Source organism: Calliphora vicina, chromosome 5 (genome assembly GCF_958450345.1).
Source record: "Calliphora vicina chromosome 5, idCalVici1.1, whole genome shotgun sequence".
NCBI classification, from domain to species: Eukaryota; Metazoa; Arthropoda; class Insecta; order Diptera; family Calliphoridae; genus Calliphora; species Calliphora vicina.
Genome location: NC_088784.1, coordinates 56,578,885 through 56,599,828, shown reverse-complemented (window position 1 = coordinate 56,599,828; position 20,944 = coordinate 56,578,885). Strand labels below are relative to the sequence as shown.

Below are 20,944 nucleotides of genomic sequence, written 5' to 3'. Positions count from 1 at the left end.
ATCCAAAATAAAGCAGATTTTTATTTTTTTTTTTTCAAAAAACACTGACACGTAAATTCGTGAAAAATAAAAAATTGCTCAATTAAGGCGGTATTTAAGTGCGGACAATGACAAAAGTAATCAATCCAGTAATTAAAAGACCTTTCGATAAATATAAGTTCCAAATTATGTTACAATCCGTTCGAATTATACACTAATTCGAATTTTAAAATCGCTAAATCATGAAATTTCCGATTTTTATATTTTTGGAATCTCTGCCAATATAAACATCGTGTATATTTTTGATAGAAAGAGTATTACATACATTTGTTTAATTTTGTTCTGTTTGGCAATGTTTGCTCAAAAAAAAGCTTTGGGGCAATAGCCCTAAATTCAAGGTGCCAACATTTTGACGATCCAGCACTAGTCCCAACAGTTTTCAATTACCATCTTCTATAATTGTGGATTCTGTCCACAGATTTTCGACTGTAATTGTACATACAGTGAGACCTCGACTATCCGTAATGGTCGGGACCGGGAGCATTCTGGATAATCAATTTTCCCGGTTAATTGTGTACCAATTTTAAGTAGTTTTTTAATACATATAGTTTTTCGATAATGACATTTACGGCTTATATTGCACCCTGATCCATCAGTTGGATCAATATCGTTCAATTTGGTGGACAAACTTTCACAATAACGTTTTCAGCATAAAGGCAAACTGCTCTCAGGTAAACAATTTCAAAAAATGTCTGTTTAATCTCTATTATCTCATTGGTGAGTTTTTTCATTGATATGAATTCATTTAATTTTTCCACGAAAATTGTAGCAACTATATAATCAGCTGCATATTTTTCTCCTGCTGCATTAAGTTTGAGAATACAATGTCGCTTTTCTAATTAATTTTGAGTGAAATATTTTAGCCTCTTCTTGGAGTTCCTTTAAATCTTTCATTCCGGAACCTTTTATAAACAGCAAAATCTTCTCTTGTATATGCTTCCGCATCATCGTATGCAATAGAGGGAATTCTCCTTTTTTGTTTTATTCACATTGTTCAAATTGATTGTTCAAAGATAATCGAAAAAAATTATGCTTATAATTCCGGATAATAGAGGTAATTACGGTTAATCGATGCAAAAAAATTAAATCGATCCAAATCGATCGTTAGTAAGTTTATCAGAGACGCTTTTCGAATAAACATCAACTGAGTGCTGTGTTTTTCAAGTGAATTCGTGTACATTATAAAGTGTGTCTGTATTTCTGCGAATTTATAAACGTGTATAAAACAAGTAAGAGTGCTATATTCGGCTATGCCGAATCTTATATACCCTTCACCTTTGTTATGGATGCATTATTATTTTTATAATTAGTATATATGTATGTACATTGCCCACTTTCAGCGTACAGCATCCTAAATTTATCAAGAACATAAAAAACAACAACGCCAAACGAAACAAAACACCAAAAGAAAAAACAAAAACAAAATACGCAAGCCAATGAAACCAACACACATCCAAACATACGTTTAATTGTATAAAAAACAACAACGCCAAAAGAAACAAAACACAAAAGAAAAACAAAATACGCAAGGCATGCACATCCAAACATACGATTTGTTGCTGTTTTGTCAAAAAAACCAACACACAACCAAACAAACGTTTAGTTGTATAAAAAACAACAACAACGCCAAAAGAAACAAAACACACAAAAAACAAAATACGCAAAGCATGCACATTCAAACATACGATTTGTTGTTTTTTTGTCAAAAAAACCAACACACAACCAAACTAAACTTTAGTTGTATAAAAAACAACAACAACGCCAAAAGAAACAAAACACAAAAAAAAAACAAAATACGCAAAGCATGCAAATCCAAAAACATACGTTTTGTTGCTTTTTTGTCAAAGCATGCAATACATTGTGTTTTTTGATGAAATTTTCAGAGGTTGTCTCGGATTTTTGCTCATATCTCCGTTATTTATGGACGGATTTTGCTGATTTTAAATAGCAAAATTCTCGAAAGTATGTCTGACAGAATTGTTGAAGATTTGGATCCCGGAGATATCTGGGGCCTTCAGAAAATTGATTTCAACAGACAGACAGACGGACAGACAGACAGACAGACAGACAGACGGACATGGCTTAATCGACTCCGCTATCTATAAGGATCCAGAATATATATACTTTATAGGGTCGGAAATGAAAAATGTAGAAATTACAAACGGAATGACAAACTTATATATACCCTTCTCACGAAGCTGAAGGGTATAAAAACATTGAGTGACTATTTAATTCTGTTGTTGTACATTTTAAATAAATAAAGAGTTGTTACAATTTTTAAACTACTAAACAGCTTTTATTTACAATCAAAAGTATCCGGTTTATTTAAAGGAAATAAACAAACGTTTTGAAAAGGTTAAAACGTAACACTATTATTTCTCTATGTTGTAGTTAATTGAAATTTTTCAACTGTTGAGTTTTAGTCAAGAATGGAGTAACATCTAAGAATTTTAAGCATTTAACTAATTTGTTCGATTTAATCAGCCGCTACATGGTTTTTGCTTTTTTCCAAAATTCGGTTTATGTGTAACGAGCGACTTTAGCATTTCACCTACTCATATATTTAATCTGTGTAATGAATAATATATATGTATTTTAAAATTCCAATATTTCTTCAAAAAGATAACATTAAAGTAAAAGTATTTTTGCAGTTATTTAATCTATATATAAAAAAGAGGAATGGTTCATCACGTGAGAACGGCTGTCGCGATTTGTCTGATTTTTTATTCGATTCGAAATTAACAGGAGATTGATTGTAAAAAAAATCTAAAATTCGGAAATTTAAAGTTTTTAATATATTGCCTCCTCATCACTTCTCATTTTTCTTAATAACAGACATTTTTTGAAGAAACTTGACGAACTAACATTATTAAATAGCTACCGAGCGAAGCCGGGCGGTCAGCTAGTAGATATATTAATACATATAAAAAGCATTAAGAATTGAATTAAAAATATGCATTTGACTATTCCAAGGTTGGTTATCGATTAATTTGCATTTTTTCAATACCGATGGTATAGCGGTAATATTATTTTGGTATTTAAAAGATAACGGTAATATCTCTCTGACTTAAATAATTACAAAAATGTAAAATAAGTTGCAAATTTGGTTTTACTATATTTATGAATTTATGTACAATAACAGTTCTATTTTTGGGCATATGAAGGCGGAATTTTCTGCTTAATGCATTTTGGATCCGTTCACCACAGTCAATCAAATTTTCAATTTGTGTGTGTAATTTTTTAATAAAACCTATATAAATCCTTCAATTATATTAACCGTGTCAAAGAACAACAATATTTTATAAATTACACATTTTAATTTTATTAACAGTGAAAAGAACTACAATAACATTTTTACCTGGCAATGCTAATTTGTTCTAATACAATTAGAACAACGTGGCAACACTGTGAATATTTTTTAGTGTCTCACCAGATGGTAACTTTTTGAAGAAGAATATGAATAGGCCAAAAATAGTTTAAAATATTTAAAATTAAATTTTAATGCAAATTTATAATAATATTTATTTTAAAATCTTTAGTGATATATAACGATAAGTGAATAAAAGTATTATAATTAAGAATAAGATGGTTTGAAAAAATAGTTTTTTATTACTTTTTTGACAAAATAATTTAATCACATAACAAATAATAAAACAGAAAATATTTAAAACTTTACCTAATTATTTGTGTATATTTTTGAAATTTTAATATTCATGAACCTAAATTTTGATCTTTTACTTTGCAATGTTAAAAATGTATTTTAACTATAAAAAATACTTTTTCCTTTTTTAATTTTTCATATAAAAAATCGCTAGAATTTCTAGTTTTACAAATAATTTTTCCGCCGCTATATTAGTTTCAAAATCGCTATATTTGACAAAAAAAAAGCAGCTAAATTAGTTAGCATCACTGCTGGTGCTGAGCTGTCAAGTGAGAGCTGAGTTGTCTGTTTTTTTGTCAAATGAAAAATTATAATTTTTCAAGAAAATTTGCAGAAAATATTTAATACAGAATTAAAAAAGTGCAAAAAATAATAAAATATAACTAGCAAACTTTTAAACAAAATTTGTGTAAAAGAAAATATTTTTCGTCAAGCAAAAGGGAGGAGACACTGTTAACGCAATATTCTCGAACTTTGAAACCCCTAATTTGTAAAATTACAAGGATCTTTTCAGTGAAAAATACAGATAAAACTATAAAGAAAGACAAATATTCGAGGTAATTACGTAGAATGTTTTGTGTTGAATAATATTTTGTTAAATAAATTCTTATTGAAAAGAAAATCAGTGAATAAATAAATATACATACAAAGTACATATTTCTGTTCGTTCATATTATTAGGCTGGCTGAATATCGTGTGCCCGTGATGGATGCACATTCCAATTATCGTTTTTTCTCAGTTTAGTTCATTGTGTTGTATGATTGAGTGAGTGTACGTTTGTATGTGTTTTTTGCCCACCCCGTGAATTTGCGTTTTCTTGTTTTCCTACTACAAATTGTGTGTCAAAGGCAAATGTCAAAAATGAAAGAAAGACAAAAACGAAATAAAATTAACTGGCGACGTCATCTTATGTTGTTCTACGTCACGGGTATGTCTAGCCGGTACAGTGGAATAGATGTACCCAACCTCCCTCCTCTCTTCATAAACATGTATAATAAATACATCATATAAAAATAATAGGACAAGTGCCAATATGTAATAGTAGTTATAACAGACACAACTATTAATTTGATCATTCGTTATCATTAATTAAGTTGTTTGTTTTTGCTCTTTAGTAAGTGTGAATGAATTTTAATCTTATTATTACTGAACTGTAGTGTAAAACCGTTTTATAATTTGTACCCGTATGTACGACAGTTTGATAGTCTATCAACTCAATTTCTAACATTAAATAATTATTATCTTACCATTTACATACCAACCTTTTAAAGTCGAAAAGAGAGCGTCGTTGTGGTAATTGGTAGTGTCGTTAATAGATTATTTGGGTCAATATCAACACTTCGTTTCTTTTCGATACTTTAACTGACATACTTCCGTTTTTTTTTGTATTTCATTGCAGTTTTATATACCTACATTTTGTGAATTGTTCTGTATTTTAATTTTTTCTTATACATATTCGTTATTATTGTTTAAAGCTGAATCGAAGTTGAATGATCTTGTTCAGAGCATTTATTTGATTTAATCTAAAATTATTTGTAGGTATAACTTGATAGTCATGATAGTATGGGTTTAATTACAATTTAAACACCATGGCCTCTGCTTTATTTCAAACAATTGATTTAAATTGTATTTACTATTTCACGAATTGTACTGATATTTTCCTTGGGATCGGTTCATAATTGATCATATAGTTCTCCCTTTCGATATCCCTATGGATGCTACTTTTGCGAATGTACCAAGGTGTCCCTGTTATTGTCCTTAACAGTGCTGACTGCTTTATTTGCAAGTTTTCAACGTTAGAGAGGAGGCTGTTACCCATAGCTGACTGCCGTAGTACTTTGTCAGTAGGAGTACTTTGTACTCCAAGTCTAGAGCAGACCGTGAACCAATTAGCCAGTGAAACTTAGCTGACTTTGATTTTATTTGTGTAAGCTTTAGAGTACTGGGTGTAGTGAAGTTGGGCTGGCTGGACAGTTGAAAATGTGGAGGGTGTCATGGGGACTCTGACCAAAACGACACTTGTTTTACGCGGTAGAACAAGAGTTCTCGGCATCTGAATTGATGGCGTCTCTATGAATGTCGTTAAAAGCTGTCATATACGAGCTGCGATCAAATAGATCCAGCACATGCCTCTGTATACTCTCCTCGTTTTTTTATAAGGTCGTGTCTGACATGCCGCCCAATCGTCTTGTAGGTTGCTAGCACGGTTTCTTTGTCCATACCCCCAGGAGCGGCGTCAGGACACCGCCGGAGCGGCGTCTACGGGGTTTTGAGCATTTGTCTCTAAACTCCACGAACGACTACCTTCCACTCAGATAGTTCACTATCCATCTCTTCGTGTTGTTGGGCATTTTGGACTGCAGGAAGTCCTGGAAGAGTGTGGCGTGACGGACAGTGTCGAAGGCCTTCGACATTCAAGTGTCACTAGGATAGTACGTTCACAAGGCCTCTGCTGCTTTAAGCCCTGTGAGATCTGAGTGACTAAGGTGGATAGTGCTGTGGTGGTGCTGTGCATCTTACTGAATCCATGCTGGTGACGAGCTGCTGGTAGTTGACGGGTAAGCTGGGGGAGGAGAAGAGCTTCGAGTGTCTTCGCGACAGGTGACAGGAGGGAAATCGGCCTTTACGATTGTCCCTCGTTCGCGATTTTCCCAGGTTTTAACAATGGGATCACTCGACCCATTTTCCAGACATCGGGTATTTTTAAGCTCCTTACTGACAGGTTTAATGTAGATGTATAAGTCAGTGCTCTCGTAGTTATATCTGCAGTACACCAGCAAAATTTCTCGACGTGAAGAGAACACATCTTTTGATCTGATTTGGAAATATCTTTTTAGTATGTAATTGTTAAGCAGTTTATGTATATTCGCAGGTAGTAATCTAATCATTTTGTGTGTTAGTCCATCGTGCCAGACTTTATCGAAGGCTTGTGATATGTCAATAAATAATGCGGAGCAATATTGCTTGCTCTCGAAGGTTTTCCGGATAAAAGTATCCGATGTACCTGTTCGATAGTAATGTGCATCTTTCTAAAACCAAATTGATGGTCAGGAATAATGCAATTATCGTTAAGGTGTACTATAATGCTTTCAAGCAGCTACTTTTCAAAAAGTTTCGAGAAAGTTACTAACTGTAATATTTTTCTGGGTGATGCGGAAGTTCAATTTGTTGATCATCACAAATATATTCTAGCCTTTTTCACCACGAAGTAGAAATCCACACCTTATTTGTCCCATAATTTTTAGATCAATATTTGTTAGGTCCTTTCTTGTCAGGGTTACAGGTTATTGGAACCGACTGCCTATAGAGTTACGCATTTTCACCCACTCTAATTAACTTTGGATATTTATTATATGGATATAAAATGGCTTCTTTTATTCTTCTTTATCATCTAAATTTATGCTTGGGGAGCAAATATGACATTGTTCTGTTATTTTAATTTTACCAAATATACATTCTATATTCATTAAATGTTGTTATATAAATTGGTCTCAATGGTTTTTTTTATTGCGGAACTTATAAATAAAATTAGAATACAAATTTTAATTTGTTTCTAAAGCAATTACTACAGTTAAAACATTTTTTGGAGAACATTAAAAAAAATATTTCCATTCAGAATATTTATAAATATTCTAATTCTGAGCAACGTTCGCCCAAGAAACCATTTGTTTAAATTGAATTTTGATATTGCGGAATTCAAAAGTTGGTCCTTCGACCGAAACAAATTTATGTACCAAATTTGATCGACATAATTTCAAAATTCGAGTGAGTAATGAAGCCATTATCGAAACACCATTACTTTCAGAAAAACTCACTGTTTTTTGTGCTTTATGGGCCGGTGGAATCATTGGTCCATATGCATTCACAAATAATGATGGTCAGAACGTTACAGTCAATGGTGATATAGACTACTAACAGATCTAGTTGATACAGGCAAACATTTTTTTATTGTAAATTTTTTTAAACACCCTAAGTTTTAAGCTATTTTTTGATAAAAATATATTTATACTGCAATTTTATTTGTATTATACTTTTAAATACTTTAGGCCGTATTCATAAACGAATTTTAAATTTAAACAACGTTTTAAAATCAAATTTTGTATGGAAATTTTGCTTTAAAACATTGTTTAAATTTAAAATTTTTTTATGAATACGGGGGTTTGAATTTAATATTGTTTTTATGTTTTCGAAATAAAAAGTGAAGAGATTATTTTCAAACGCTCCTTTCTTTTATTGATATCAATTTGATACATTGCGACTAGTCTCGATTGAAAATGATTGCGACTAACGGAGGATTAAATTGAAAATAAAAACACGAATTTTGCCTATTTATTTAAGTTTTATTAACAAATGGAACAAAACCATAAATAACAAACAAAACATAACAATTCAACCAAAAATAAATAATAGCAAAGAAAATATGGTATTTGAGATCCTTTTTATATACACATGTGAGGTATTTTAATGAGATCTTCCGAAATAATCTGCTTAAAAAAAGAACATAATTTAAATGTTTTCTTTTTAAATTATTTTTTTCTTTATTCATAGTTTCGTTAAGTTCTGATGAAATACTCGTTTCAGTAATGTATCCACTTTCGTCTATAAATGTAAAAACAAATGAAGTTTAATATTAAAAAAATTAAAACAACATCACTTAATTCGGGTTAGCAACATTTCCTATCACGTCCAAAATTTCACAGTTATTAGAATTATTGATTCTGAGTCAAATAACGATTTTTTTTTTGTTTTTGGGCTTTAATGTTCAAAATATTATGAAACTTAATAGCCCCACCCACCCAAAAGTATTCGTGACCGAGAATAAATTTTTCGTTATTTTACTCAGAATCAATAACTCTAATAACGATGAACTTTTGAATTTTTTTTTTGCTAAAATCGACATAAGACATGTATTACTATATGTATGTATATCTCATAAAAAAACTAAAAAACTGCTTTAAATTAAAGTAACACATTAATATGTAATTTTACTATAACATTTGTATTTGAATTAAAACGGAAAAATAAAAACAAAAAAGTGTAAAAAAAGAAATGCCGGTTAATCGACACAAATTAATCGGTTTATTTGTTATTTGAAAATCGGTAATATTAAATTATTCGAACTGTTAACCGACCAAAATTAATCGGTTAACCGATTAACGGTTAATTGATTGAATACCCTAATACATACTAAGAAGAGTTAATTTCAATTTAAAAAATTTACTTAGCAAATGTTTTAGAATGTAAAGTACGTACATATGTATACAATCCAGTTTTAGTTGAAGAATTTGTTAAATGCAAAAATGCACGTACTTCCATAGTGTTGGTCTTCTTATTGTTTCTTCTATAGTAGGTCCGTTGATTATTCTAAAACCGGTTCGTAATTGTATTTTTGCGTATTTTGCGTAATTGTTCCACCTTAAGTTGAGATTTTTTTTGCAATCATTTCGTTTAAAGAATATATTAAATTTGTTTGATTGAAATAGTGTTTCTATAATATTTATTTGTCTTAATTATATGTAGGGAAATTATATAGCAATCTTCGTCTGTCTGTGCTATGGTTGAAATACGTTTTCTGAATTCCCCAGTTATCCTACGGACCATTTGTTTTCTATATATCATATATGTTAAGATAGTTTCAACAAAATCGGTCATTAAATTGCTGAGAATTAGCAAAATATTAGAACTACATCAAATTTAAAGGCATAGACGCTCTCAATTGTACATGAAATCATGTAACCTTTATATTTTGATTACATATGTATCAAATTAAAATAGACAATGTCAGTCATTGACATTGTATAAACGTTATATGTAATTGGTTTCCATTGATAACCTTCATTAATTGTGGAAACATGATTTCAAACATTTTCTTCACAAAAAGATAAGATTATGAACGGTTTTCTTGAAAAGTTGGCTGGTGTGTGTATGGTCCTAAAATTATTTTCATTTTATCAATTATTTGTTGTTGCACGCGTAAAAAGTAGCAAGGTCGATTTTTTTATTTAACCATAACTAAGATAAGATTTTGGGCTACATTTTTTCAAACATTTAATTTAAGTAAATCTTTTTTAAAGACCTTTTGCTGCTGTCACAATTTCTATGTTTTGTTAATAAAGAGTAAAATAAAGGGTCACTACAATGTCGTCATATACAAATACAAATTATGGTCCACCACCAATGGGACAAATGAATATGGTTAATGGTATGCCACCCTTACCACAAATGCAACAACAGCCATTGCTGCCACAACAACAGCAACAAAAACAACAATATTCTGGTATGCCACCAATGTCTCCAACAATAAATGAAAATATTAGCAAATTCATGCCACCATCAATGGCCTCAACATCTGTTACAAATCCAACAACAACAATTGGAAATTACACTGGACCTCAAAGTGTAAATGGACCCCAGCCAAGACCGCCAACAAGTCAACAGCAAACACAAGGTCCTCTAACTAGTAATCTACCACCTCATATGAGGCCTCCGATTGCAAATGGACCTGGATCGGGAAATAATCAAATGTCGAATGGTGCAAGTATTAATGCAACAGCAAGTGCAAATTCTTCAAGAACCGCTTCACCTTCACTTCAATTAAATCAACAACAATATCAACTCACAGCTCAGTCCCAACAGCAGCAATCTGGTATTGGAAACCAACCACCAACAGCACCATTAACCAATACTACTGCAACATCAAATGTTACTAATTTAACGGGCAGCATGCAAAACTTAAATGTTAATCGGATGAATGGTCCTATTCCACCCACATCTTTGCCGTCATCCCAGTCTATGCAAATGCTACCCAAAAATGTCGCGACACCTGTATCGCAACAACAAAATGTGAATAATTTCCAGGTGAGCATTTATAATATTTATATAAGAAAATAATTACATATTTAAAAAAGCATCATATTTACCAGGCGCCGTAATTAAATATTTTGAAATTAGTTAGTACAAATCTCAGAGACTTTAACACAAATGTATTAAGAGGACTAGATGGAAGTTGTGTAGAATTTATAAAGTCCCAAATAATTTGTTATCTTTCCATTTTATTTAAAATATATTAGAGGTACCAGGCTTTGTACTCCGTCCGACTTAACATTTTCTGACCAAAATGTTGGATTGGAATTTTTGCATTTCTAAATAACATTGTTTAAATTAAATCAAATTCAAACAATAAATTATGTCTCATTAAATTCCTAGTCATGTGAAAAATTGATATTTTATTAATTAAGTTTATTAGTCACAAAAAAGAGCATTATCAAGTAGAAATTAAACTTCTGCACTTCAGTATACATATTTTTATAACAGCCAGCTGGCCAATGTTTTATATTATAAGAGCACTTGATTTTATTTTTTATTTATTTTTATTAATAAATTAAATAAATATTTTATTTTGAGAGCTAGATGTGGTTATTTTTAGTAATTATGTCTTAAAACATCGAATTAATCGGAATATTTGAACTGATCTATTTGTGTATATTATTTGTTTAGAATAACTTCAAAACATCAGCTTTAAATGTGCAACCACCACCAACATCCGCAGCCCCAACAAATCTTCCTCTCAATGTTGCTGGAGCACCACTAAGCAATCGGCCTGTACAACCAGCAGCTCAGTTTGGCGCCCAACGACCCCCTACGAGTGGAACATATGGTACGTCTACATCTCCTCTCATGTCATATCCACAAAGCCCATCACAAAATGCCAATTATCCAACAGCACCAAATTCGACTGGACCACTACCACTTCCACCTACACCAACAACCAATACGTTACAGCAAAATCAATTGAACAATAACCAAACTCAAATGAGCCAACAACGTAAACCAATGTATCCCACTAATCAACAACTGCCTCCAATGATGCAACAACAGCCGCAGCAGCAGCCTCCGCCACCTCTACAACAGCCATATTCTGCTGCTTATAATTATCCAGCCCAGAAACAGCAGCAATCTGTTGGCGCTACTCAACCACCTGGCATGTTTAATGGACAACAAAATACAGGACCCTTGCAATATCAAAATCAATCTTATCAACAGCAACAGCAGCAACCTGGTCAATTCCCTCATGGAGGCAGCGTTCTTCAACAGGGTTTCAATCGGCTATGGGGTCAAGATACAATTGATCTTATGCAAAATCGCCATATTTTATCACCGGCTACTTTAGTACCACCCAAAATTGTTTTACACAACCAATTTCACGAATCTATTAACTGCAATTCCAAGTAAGTTACACCTTTCATTTAAAAAGCCCACAATTATACAATATAGTGTTGTTTAATATTGTTTCATTAGCATAATGCGTTGTACACTAGCTAAAATACCAGAGAGTAATTCGCTATTGCAAAAATCTCGTCTGCCCTTGGGAATTCTTATTCATCCATTCCGTGATATTAATGTAAGTATGATTTTCTTTTTGTACAACTTTTTTTTTTGCTTATTTCACTATTTTTTCTTATTTATTACATGTGTTTTTAGAGCCTCCCAGTTATTCAATGTCCGAATATAGTTCGCTGTCGCTTATGTCGTACATACATTAATCCTTTTGTGTACTTCGTTGATAGTAAAATGTGGAAGTGTAATTTATGTTACCGGGTCAATGAATGTAAGTTGAAATTTGCAACAAAAAAATTTTGTTTGAGAAAAAAAGTAAAAGTTTATTTGGAAAGAAAAAAACATACAGCCTAATTCACGATGAAAATGTATTTGCTAACTATTGAGCTGCTAACTTTCCCTTGTGAATATTAACACACAAAGTTAGCAGATATATTCACTCCGTTAAAATGTATTTAGGTACAAAGTAATGCTTTTCATTTCCTGAGTTCCCGGTACTAATTAATTTTTTACATTAATTATTTTTTTATTTCTTAATATATAAAAAAATAAAAAATTTATACCGAATTATTGAATTTTTGAAACGATTGAGGAAGTTTGCTTCGTACCATAGAAAATAATATACATAGATACTTTACTCAGAGAAATATTATTTAATTTTACAAAAAAATTTATTAACTTACTATGACAAGCTGACTATCGGTGAGCAACACATCACATATCATTAATGACGGACTATTTTTATTTTTATTATTAATTATTATCTTTATTGAAACCTTTATAAAATAATTAGATAAAATGTTTTGAGGGTTTACTTAAAAGTATCATTTTCCTTAAATTATTAAGGAAAAGTAGTCTAAAAAAATGTTATAAACATAAATGTTACATAAAATTTTAAAAACACAAAAGATTCTTAGTGGATATTTAGCAAATATCTTATTATTTCATATGTAGACCTTCTGCATTTTTTATTTTTTGTATATAAGAGTTAGATTTATTCATTATCAGCCCAATTATGAAAAAAAATTCCCCGGGATTTTTTTCCCTTTTAATTTTTTTAACATAGAATTTGTATATGAAAAATGTTAAGAGGGAAAAAACTCCCGGAAATTTTTTCATAATTGGGCTGTATATAGTTTTCTAATTGCTAATATGATTTACCAAATTCTCAATATACGTCGAATTTACAGGATATGTGAGGAAAAATTAGTAATTTAAGAGCTAGTTTGTTACTTGTCAGTTAAACTCAGCTTAACACGCTGTTATATTAAACCTGAAACATATTTTGTCGGGATTTAACCAAAAAGCATTACCATACTATTCAGTCAAATCACACGTTTATTCCTCAAAATGTTTCGTATAAATATGGCAATACTTTAAATTTTATAAGAAAAAGCAACCGCGTACATAACTTTTTTGTAAATTTTAACTTTGTAAAAGAAAAAATGACATTAAAGTATATAAAATGTATATTAAAAATTATATTGATGTTAATAAAGCAAATCAAAACAAAGAGCTGCTGTGCTGAATTGTTTATTTTATATCTGTTTGTGCTTTAGCATTTTATACTAAAGTTTAACTCACCAATGATTCTCAGCTAAACCAAGATTTTATAGTAACAAAACAATAAGTGAGAAACACAATTTTTAGTTTAATCTAGGTTTAAGCGAAGAATGTAGATTATCTTTATCTCAGAAACTAGCTCTAAGTAATTCACAATTATTTCTAAAACAAATTTATTATATTCTTAACCATGAGTGGTAAGATTTGCCATTCCGTTTGTAATTTCAACAATTTTCAATTGCTTTTTAGTGCCAGATGATTTTCAATTTGATCCAGCCACCAAAACTTATGGAGATGTAACTCGTCGTCCCGAAGTACGTTCTAGTACAATTGAGTTCATAGCACCATCTGAATATATGGTAAATACAGCGAACAACAAGTATTTATTGTCCACTTAAATATTAACACTTTAATGTTTTTTTCTTCGTTTACAGTTGCGTCCACCGCAGCCAGCTATATATTTATTCCTATTCGATGTATCAATAATTGCCCAACAATGTGGATACTTGGAGAGTGTCTGTGCGATGCTATCCAAACATTTAGATGATATGCCAGGCGATGCTCGCACTCAAGTTGGTTTTATTGCCTACAACAGCAACGTACATTTCTACAGCATGGCTGAAGGTTACAATCAACCCCATGAGATGACTCTATTGGACATAGATGGTATACAGTTTGTACATTATATTGTTTATATGTAAATTAAATTTGTTTTATTGCAAATTAGATCCTTTTTTGCCAAGACCCGATAATCTGTTAGTGAATCTTAAGGAATGTAAAGAATTAGTGAAAGATTTACTAAATCAATTGCCAAAACGTTTTGCTGAAACTCATGATCCAGGTTCAGCATTAGGAGCTGCGCTGCAAGTAGCGTTTAAATTAATGGTAATAATTATTTAAGAAATCTCTTTGATCATATTTGTTATTAACCTATTATTTTAATGATTTAACGTTTTAGCAAGCGTCTGGTGGTCGTATTACCGTATTCCAAACGTGCCTTCCCAATAAGGGTCCCGGTGGTTTAGAGCCTCGTGAAGATCCTAATAATCGGTCTGCCAAAGATGTTGCTCATTTAAATCCAGCAACGGACTTTTATAAACGTTTCGCTCTTGAATGTTCTGGTTATCAAATTGCTGTTGATCTTTTCCTATTAAATCAGCAATACAGTGATTTGGCTACAATATGTAAGTTCGCTCAATTAATAAATATATTCTTATAAATAAATTGCTTGATATTATGTTTGTGTAGCCGGCATTAGCAAGCATAGCGGTGGCTGTGTTCACCATTTCCCCTTATATCAAAAGACTAAACCTCAGTTGGTGGATTCTTTGAAGCATTGCTTAAAACGATATTTGGTGCGTAAAATTGGTTTTGAAGCAGTAATGCGTATACGTTGTACACGTGGCCTTCAAGTACATACATTCCATGGTAATTTCTTTGTTCGTTCGACAGATTTGTTATCATTACCCAATGTTAATCCGGATGCCGGTTATGGCATGCAGGTGGGTTTAATTATTCAGTTTTAATTAAAATTTTTTATTTATTTATTTTAATGTAATTATTCTTAGATTTCCTATGAGGAAACATTAACGGATGTGAAAACAATATGCTTCCAAGCAGCCTTGCTTTATACCAACAGTGAAGGTGAACGTCGCATACGTGTACACACAGTTTGTTTGCCAGTGACTGCTTCTTTACCCGAAGTAATGCATTCTGCAGATACGGAAGCTATAATCGGTTTACTTTCAAAGATGGCTGTTGATCGGTCAATAACATCAAATATAGCTGATGCTCGTGAGGCATTCATTAATGCCACAGTAGATATATTGAATGCATTTAAAATTGCACAAAACTTACCATCAGGCCAATCTGGACAACTTATTGCACCACGTAGTTTGTCTCTTATGCCTCTTTATATATTGGCATTGTTGAAACATGTAAGTAATTGGAGGAAAATATGCAATTTGTTTGGATTTGGAAACAATAACACTTTTATTTACAGCCTGCCTTCCGTGTTGGCACGAGTACACGCCTCGACGATCGTGTGTTTGCTATGGACTCCATGAAGACTTTACCTTTAGATCAATTGATGAAATTTATCTATCCAGAATTTTATAATATTGATGTACTATTCTATAATAATCAAAATGCCAATCCTACAAACGATGATGCTGATGAAGAAGACGACTTACCAGATGTTCAACGTTTGCAGTTATCAGCAGAGTAGTAAGTTGGATATTATTATTAATTCAATCTTCTTTTATTTTATGTTAAAACGTATGTACTCTCGACTGCTCCGTAAAATCAATTTGTTAACGCTCTAAAATTTTGCTGATACGAACTGTTAAAAATTCGCAACTATTTTTGAATTTGCGATATAGGATTATTACACGTGAGGATTAGTATAAGAAGTAGGTAAAAGAAGCTGCCACAACTCCCGATCTACCACCTTATTCCTTTAATGGAACATAATATATTCCCCAATTTACAACAAGAAATGTCCCCTCAATCGTTGAATCGTATGCAGAGTCTAATATGGGGGTTCTGTTGAATATGTGGGGGTATCATGGCAACCCTTACCATGTGCTGTGCTGCAGGTTACATGCAGTGAAGAAATTGGTAATCAATGTTGTTTACCGTTGCCATAATGCTGCAGTCGTCCGCACATGATATTACTTATGATAGAAATCATAATTTTCTTAGCCCAGTCTGCGCTATGTCAGACAAGCGATGAATTTAGATTTAGCAATAAAACATTTCGTGGAGGATTCATCTATTCACAAATACCAACCAATATATTTTAAAACGACACTAGGATTCAAAACTAAACCATCAGGAATACTCTCCATAGAGCTGATTTGAATGGTAAAATTTATTTAAAGGGGAAGATTGAAAAAGTTAAAAGGAAGATGTCCGAAGAAAGAGGGAAGGTGAGATTTTTGCCTACCTTGAAATTCATTTCTGTCCAGTTTTTATTGGTTAAAGTAATATTATTTAAAGTATTTTGAAACCAATTTGAACATACAGAATCCAATTATGGGAAACAGTTAGTAATACTAGTATTGATGTAATAGAGAGGGTCCATGACGTGAGCGCCATGGTTCATGACGAATTATGACTTAAAAGTATGTACTTAAATTAAAACGTCATCCGAACCCGCTTGCTAGACGCTCACTCGAGGTCCATTAGCTTAATAAAACTCTCAATTGAGAGTAAATCGTTTTTGTTTTAGTAAATAAATAAATAACAATAAAATAATAATTACTACTTACCATTCTTTTAAATTCTATAAAAAAAATGTTTTGAAAACTACAAAAATATATAGTATTCTATCACTTAAAAAAACAGAGAGGAGTGTGCGAAGTTTCAAAAAGATACAGATTTACTAGATTTTTAAAGCATGTACTGCTAGCATAATCAAAATAAAAATTAGAGTAACTGACAACTCAAAATAAGACTCTATTTGGAAAAAAAATAAATATTCAACCTTAGGTACACCGGTGTCCCATATGCGTGAAAGGGTTAAAAGTACATTAAAAAAATAATGATCGTTGTGAAAGTAGAGTATTGATAGTATTGTAAAAAAACCCATTATAATACGGTACATCAGAGTTATCACGTAAGGGGTTCTCCATAGTATTTTTAAGAATGTATTATATTTATTATTCTCTTGTCTGCTTTTATTTTAAATATACACATTTATATATTTACTTTTAGTTTGGATTCTCGTTCAATATTCTTAATGGATTGCGGCACATTGATTATGGTATACGTTGGACTCAATGTACCAGTTAATATTCTAGAAAATACTTTCGGTATGTAAATATAAACCTAAATATTTGTTATTATTTATTAAATTTAAATTGCCTTTTAAATCAAAAAAAAAAAACAGGAATTAAATCAACCGCTGAATTGCCCGACTATTACTATGGTTTACCAAATGTAAATAGGTCGGAAAATGATACACTGAAACGATTTATAATGAAACTAAATGATGAAAAACCTTATCCACCAATTGTACAGATAATAAGGTATGGATTTACATTACAAATGTTGGCATGTTTTGATAAAAAATAATCTTTAATTTTTTTTTGTTGCAGGGATACAAGTACAGCCAAACCTCAACTAATTGAAAAATTAGTTGATGATCGCAGCGAATCTAGTTTATCATATTATGAATTTTTGCAACACATACGGACTCAGGTTAAATAGTAGTTTAGTAAAGGAAAGATAAGTTGAAATTAAATAAACGCTAATAATAATAAAAATAATGTAGTACATGTAGAAATTAAAAAGGGAAATCTTAAAAGAAAAAGATACAAAATAATGTATAATTTTTATGTTACAATGATTTATATACAATATAAAAGTGGACACGGTTTAAAGTCCAGTAAAATGAAAACAAAATTTTACCTAAAATAAGATAAAGAAATAATAACAGCTGCATTAGTCATTTTTGGTGTTGATTTCCAAAATGTTTGTGTTTGATTTTTTATATTTCATTCATAAGTGTGTTTTTGTTTTGTCTTTAATTTAATTATTATTTATTAATATATATGAACTGGAAGTTGAAAAAAACAACAATGTGTTTTTGTGCAATTCGTTTTTTGTTTCTTTAAATAGTAATAAAACACACTCATGCTTAGGTATTATATCTTAATAATATTTAATAAATATAAAAACGAAATATTAAAACGTGATAGGAATTTTTAATAATTGAAAAAAAAATCATAAAGAAAACATGTTTGAATTGAGAAATTATATATACGTATGTGTTATTAAAATACATATTAAAAAAAATACTAATAATTAAAACCTTTAACTATAATCCGTATTTGCAGTACTTTAATTAAAACTAACGAATGTATACAATGTAAGTATGTTTGTATGCATGTACGTTTGTAATGGGTGTGCGGTGGTAAAAATATTCTAAATTTTCTTGCTTTGTCCTTTTTTTCTATCAATAAGTATAAGTTTTTAATATTTAATTCAGAAGCCTAATTACCTACCATAGCTGCGGATGAGCGATCCTGTATTTTTTAAATAAATTCAATTCAATTTATTAGTTTTTTTTATTTATAAATGGTTATGAAGTGTATTTGAAGTTTTTTTTACTTAACAAGTTTAAAAATGTTTTGTTTTCTTTAATAAAACTAACTTCAAAAGTATTCCAAAATTATGTTGTTAATTGGTTACGCATCAAAATTTGACCAAAGATTTTCAGATAATCTTCATCATGCCTTTTGGAAATTTGAATGTTTTTCTCCATGATTCTAAAATACTATATTAATTTAAAAATACATTATTTAAAAGTTTTATAACTTTTTTTATGACAATCACAAAATTATAAAAAAAAAATAATTTAGTCGGTAGAACTAGCATACTAACTTGCTCTACCACGAATTTTAAGTATAATTTTGAAATTGTCGCAAAATACAGATTTCGATTTTAAAGATCAATAAAATAATAAATTTTTACGAAACTTTTTGGGACTATACTTCATAACAAAAATTTATATACATATAATAATTTTTTGAAAAATATATAAGTATGTATATTGTTTCTATTTTTTAATTTAGTCATTTATAGAATTATAAACTTTATGGTGTTAAGCTTTTTTTCCATTTTTATGCATTTTGCTTCCATTTCCGTTACAACGATATTTTGTTCAACATTTCCTGAATTTTGTTTTCTAACACTATGTATTCCTAATTTAAAATTCATTTTTTCTTTGCAATTTCTATTTATTTATTAATTATTTATGATTTTCATACTCTCAAGCTTAAAGCTTTTTGTTTATCTATTTATTTGAATGAAAATATAAAAGTTTCATTCTTTTTAAGAAAATAAAATATTTGTAATAGTTGATAAATATAAAATGCTATTGAAGTTCAGACAAACGTGTTTAATGCTTGTTTTTCGAAAAAACTCCAAGTGTTTAAACTCGGCGTTTTCTTCTTTGAGAAGTTTTTATTTCAAATTAAAATAATAATGTCAGGTGCTTTTTAAGCATTGTTCTTAAAAAAAATTATTATATTTATTATAAATTTAATATAAATGAAATAATAATTTACAAGATTTGTTATGTTTTTTATATTTTTGTGCGTTCATGGTTGTGTTTATTAAAAAATGATAAAAATGATTCTTGTTTTTCTTTCTTTTAAAAAGACATTTCATGTATAATTATTTTACACCTTAAAATTAGATGTTTTTGAATCATATAAATGTATTAAAAACAAGTCAGAATTAAGGTGTTTAATGAAAAAACAGTATGTGTTTAACACGTATGTCTGAACGTAGCATAAAACAAATAAAAGAAAACTGGAGTTTTATTAAATAAGTTGATATAAAAGAAAATTATTTATATATTATATTATAAATATATACATACATACCTACAAATAGATATGATTTACAATAAATTCAAATAAAAATTATAATAACAATAATTATAAATGATTATTATACATTGTTGTGGATAAAGTATAATTCTACCATTGTATTAATTAGAAATAAAATAATTATACATATTAAATACATAAATCTATAAACACATGAAATGTTTTTATTAAAATCATAAATAAAATTACGACTACTATCTACATTTAATTTAATAAAATGAGAAATATATACCCAAATAAAGAAAGTTGTTTCACAATTAATTTATTTTATTTGTAAAACAATTGTTATGATAATTTTCATGTCATTATATTTTACCCAGCAATATGTATTATTTATGTTGTTGTTTTTTTTTTGTTTGTGGAAGTTCGCAAGTTTGTCATGAATACCTTCAATAAAACGAGAAAAATTTTAATTAAGATTTGCTAATTCGTCGTACCCACTTAACTACGATTAAGCAATCGCCATCAAACGTTACTTTAGACAAAACATTTAAGAACGATTATCGAAAGCGATGGCGGGAGAACGTTGAGAAGATAAATTGGATAAAATTCCGGAAAATTAAAACAGAAAACTTATTCAAATAATTGGGGGATTCAAAAGGTATGCTATTAAGTCATGTTGTCATAATGTCCGAATATATTATTATACTGCCCAATTATGAAAAAAAATTCCCAGGGAGTTTTTTCCCTTTTCTTTTTTTTTAACATAGAATTTGAATAGGAAAAATTAGAAAAGGGAAAAAACTCCCAGGGAATTTTTTTCATAATTGGGCTCATAGTTTAATCCTAATCCAGTCAACATGTGCCTCTCAAACACATATTTCTCTTTGAAGTGTTGTAACTTCCTTAAATATAGGTTCTAGTTCTTAGTGCTTCTTGAATTCCTACTTGCAATTGTTTTATTTAGAATTTACCAATTTCAATTAATAAATTAATTTTTATT

At 30.1% G+C, this 20,944-nt stretch overlaps 1 protein-coding gene across 3 annotated transcripts; it reads left to right on the top strand.

Moving 5' to 3' along the window:
* The first annotated feature begins 3,945 nt into the window (after positions 1-3,945).
* On the top strand, positions 3,946-20,246 carry Sec24AB (Protein transport protein Sec24AB). Of its 3 annotated transcripts, XM_065510632.1 has the most exons (16): positions 3,946-4,257; positions 9,775-10,558; positions 11,198-11,357; positions 11,424-11,928; positions 11,999-12,101; positions 12,182-12,308; positions 13,850-13,959; positions 14,035-14,266; positions 14,328-14,485; positions 14,559-14,784; positions 14,849-15,102; positions 15,169-15,537; positions 15,603-15,826; positions 17,318-17,415; positions 17,493-17,631; positions 17,701-20,246. In XM_065510632.1, exons 2-16 carry the CDS (start codon positions 9,839-9,841, stop codon positions 17,810-17,812), a joined length of 3,537 nt encoding a protein of 1,178 aa, XP_065366704.1. In that variant the 5' UTR covers positions 3,946-4,257; positions 9,775-9,838; the 3' UTR covers positions 17,813-20,246. The 3 variants fall into 3 exon arrangements, with proteins under 3 accessions (XP_065366704.1, XP_065366702.1, XP_065366703.1); XM_065510630.1 differs by having other exon boundaries at positions 11,198-11,928; XM_065510631.1 differs by having other exon boundaries at positions 9,759-10,558; positions 11,198-11,928.
* Positions 20,247-20,944: the final 698 nt, after the last annotated feature.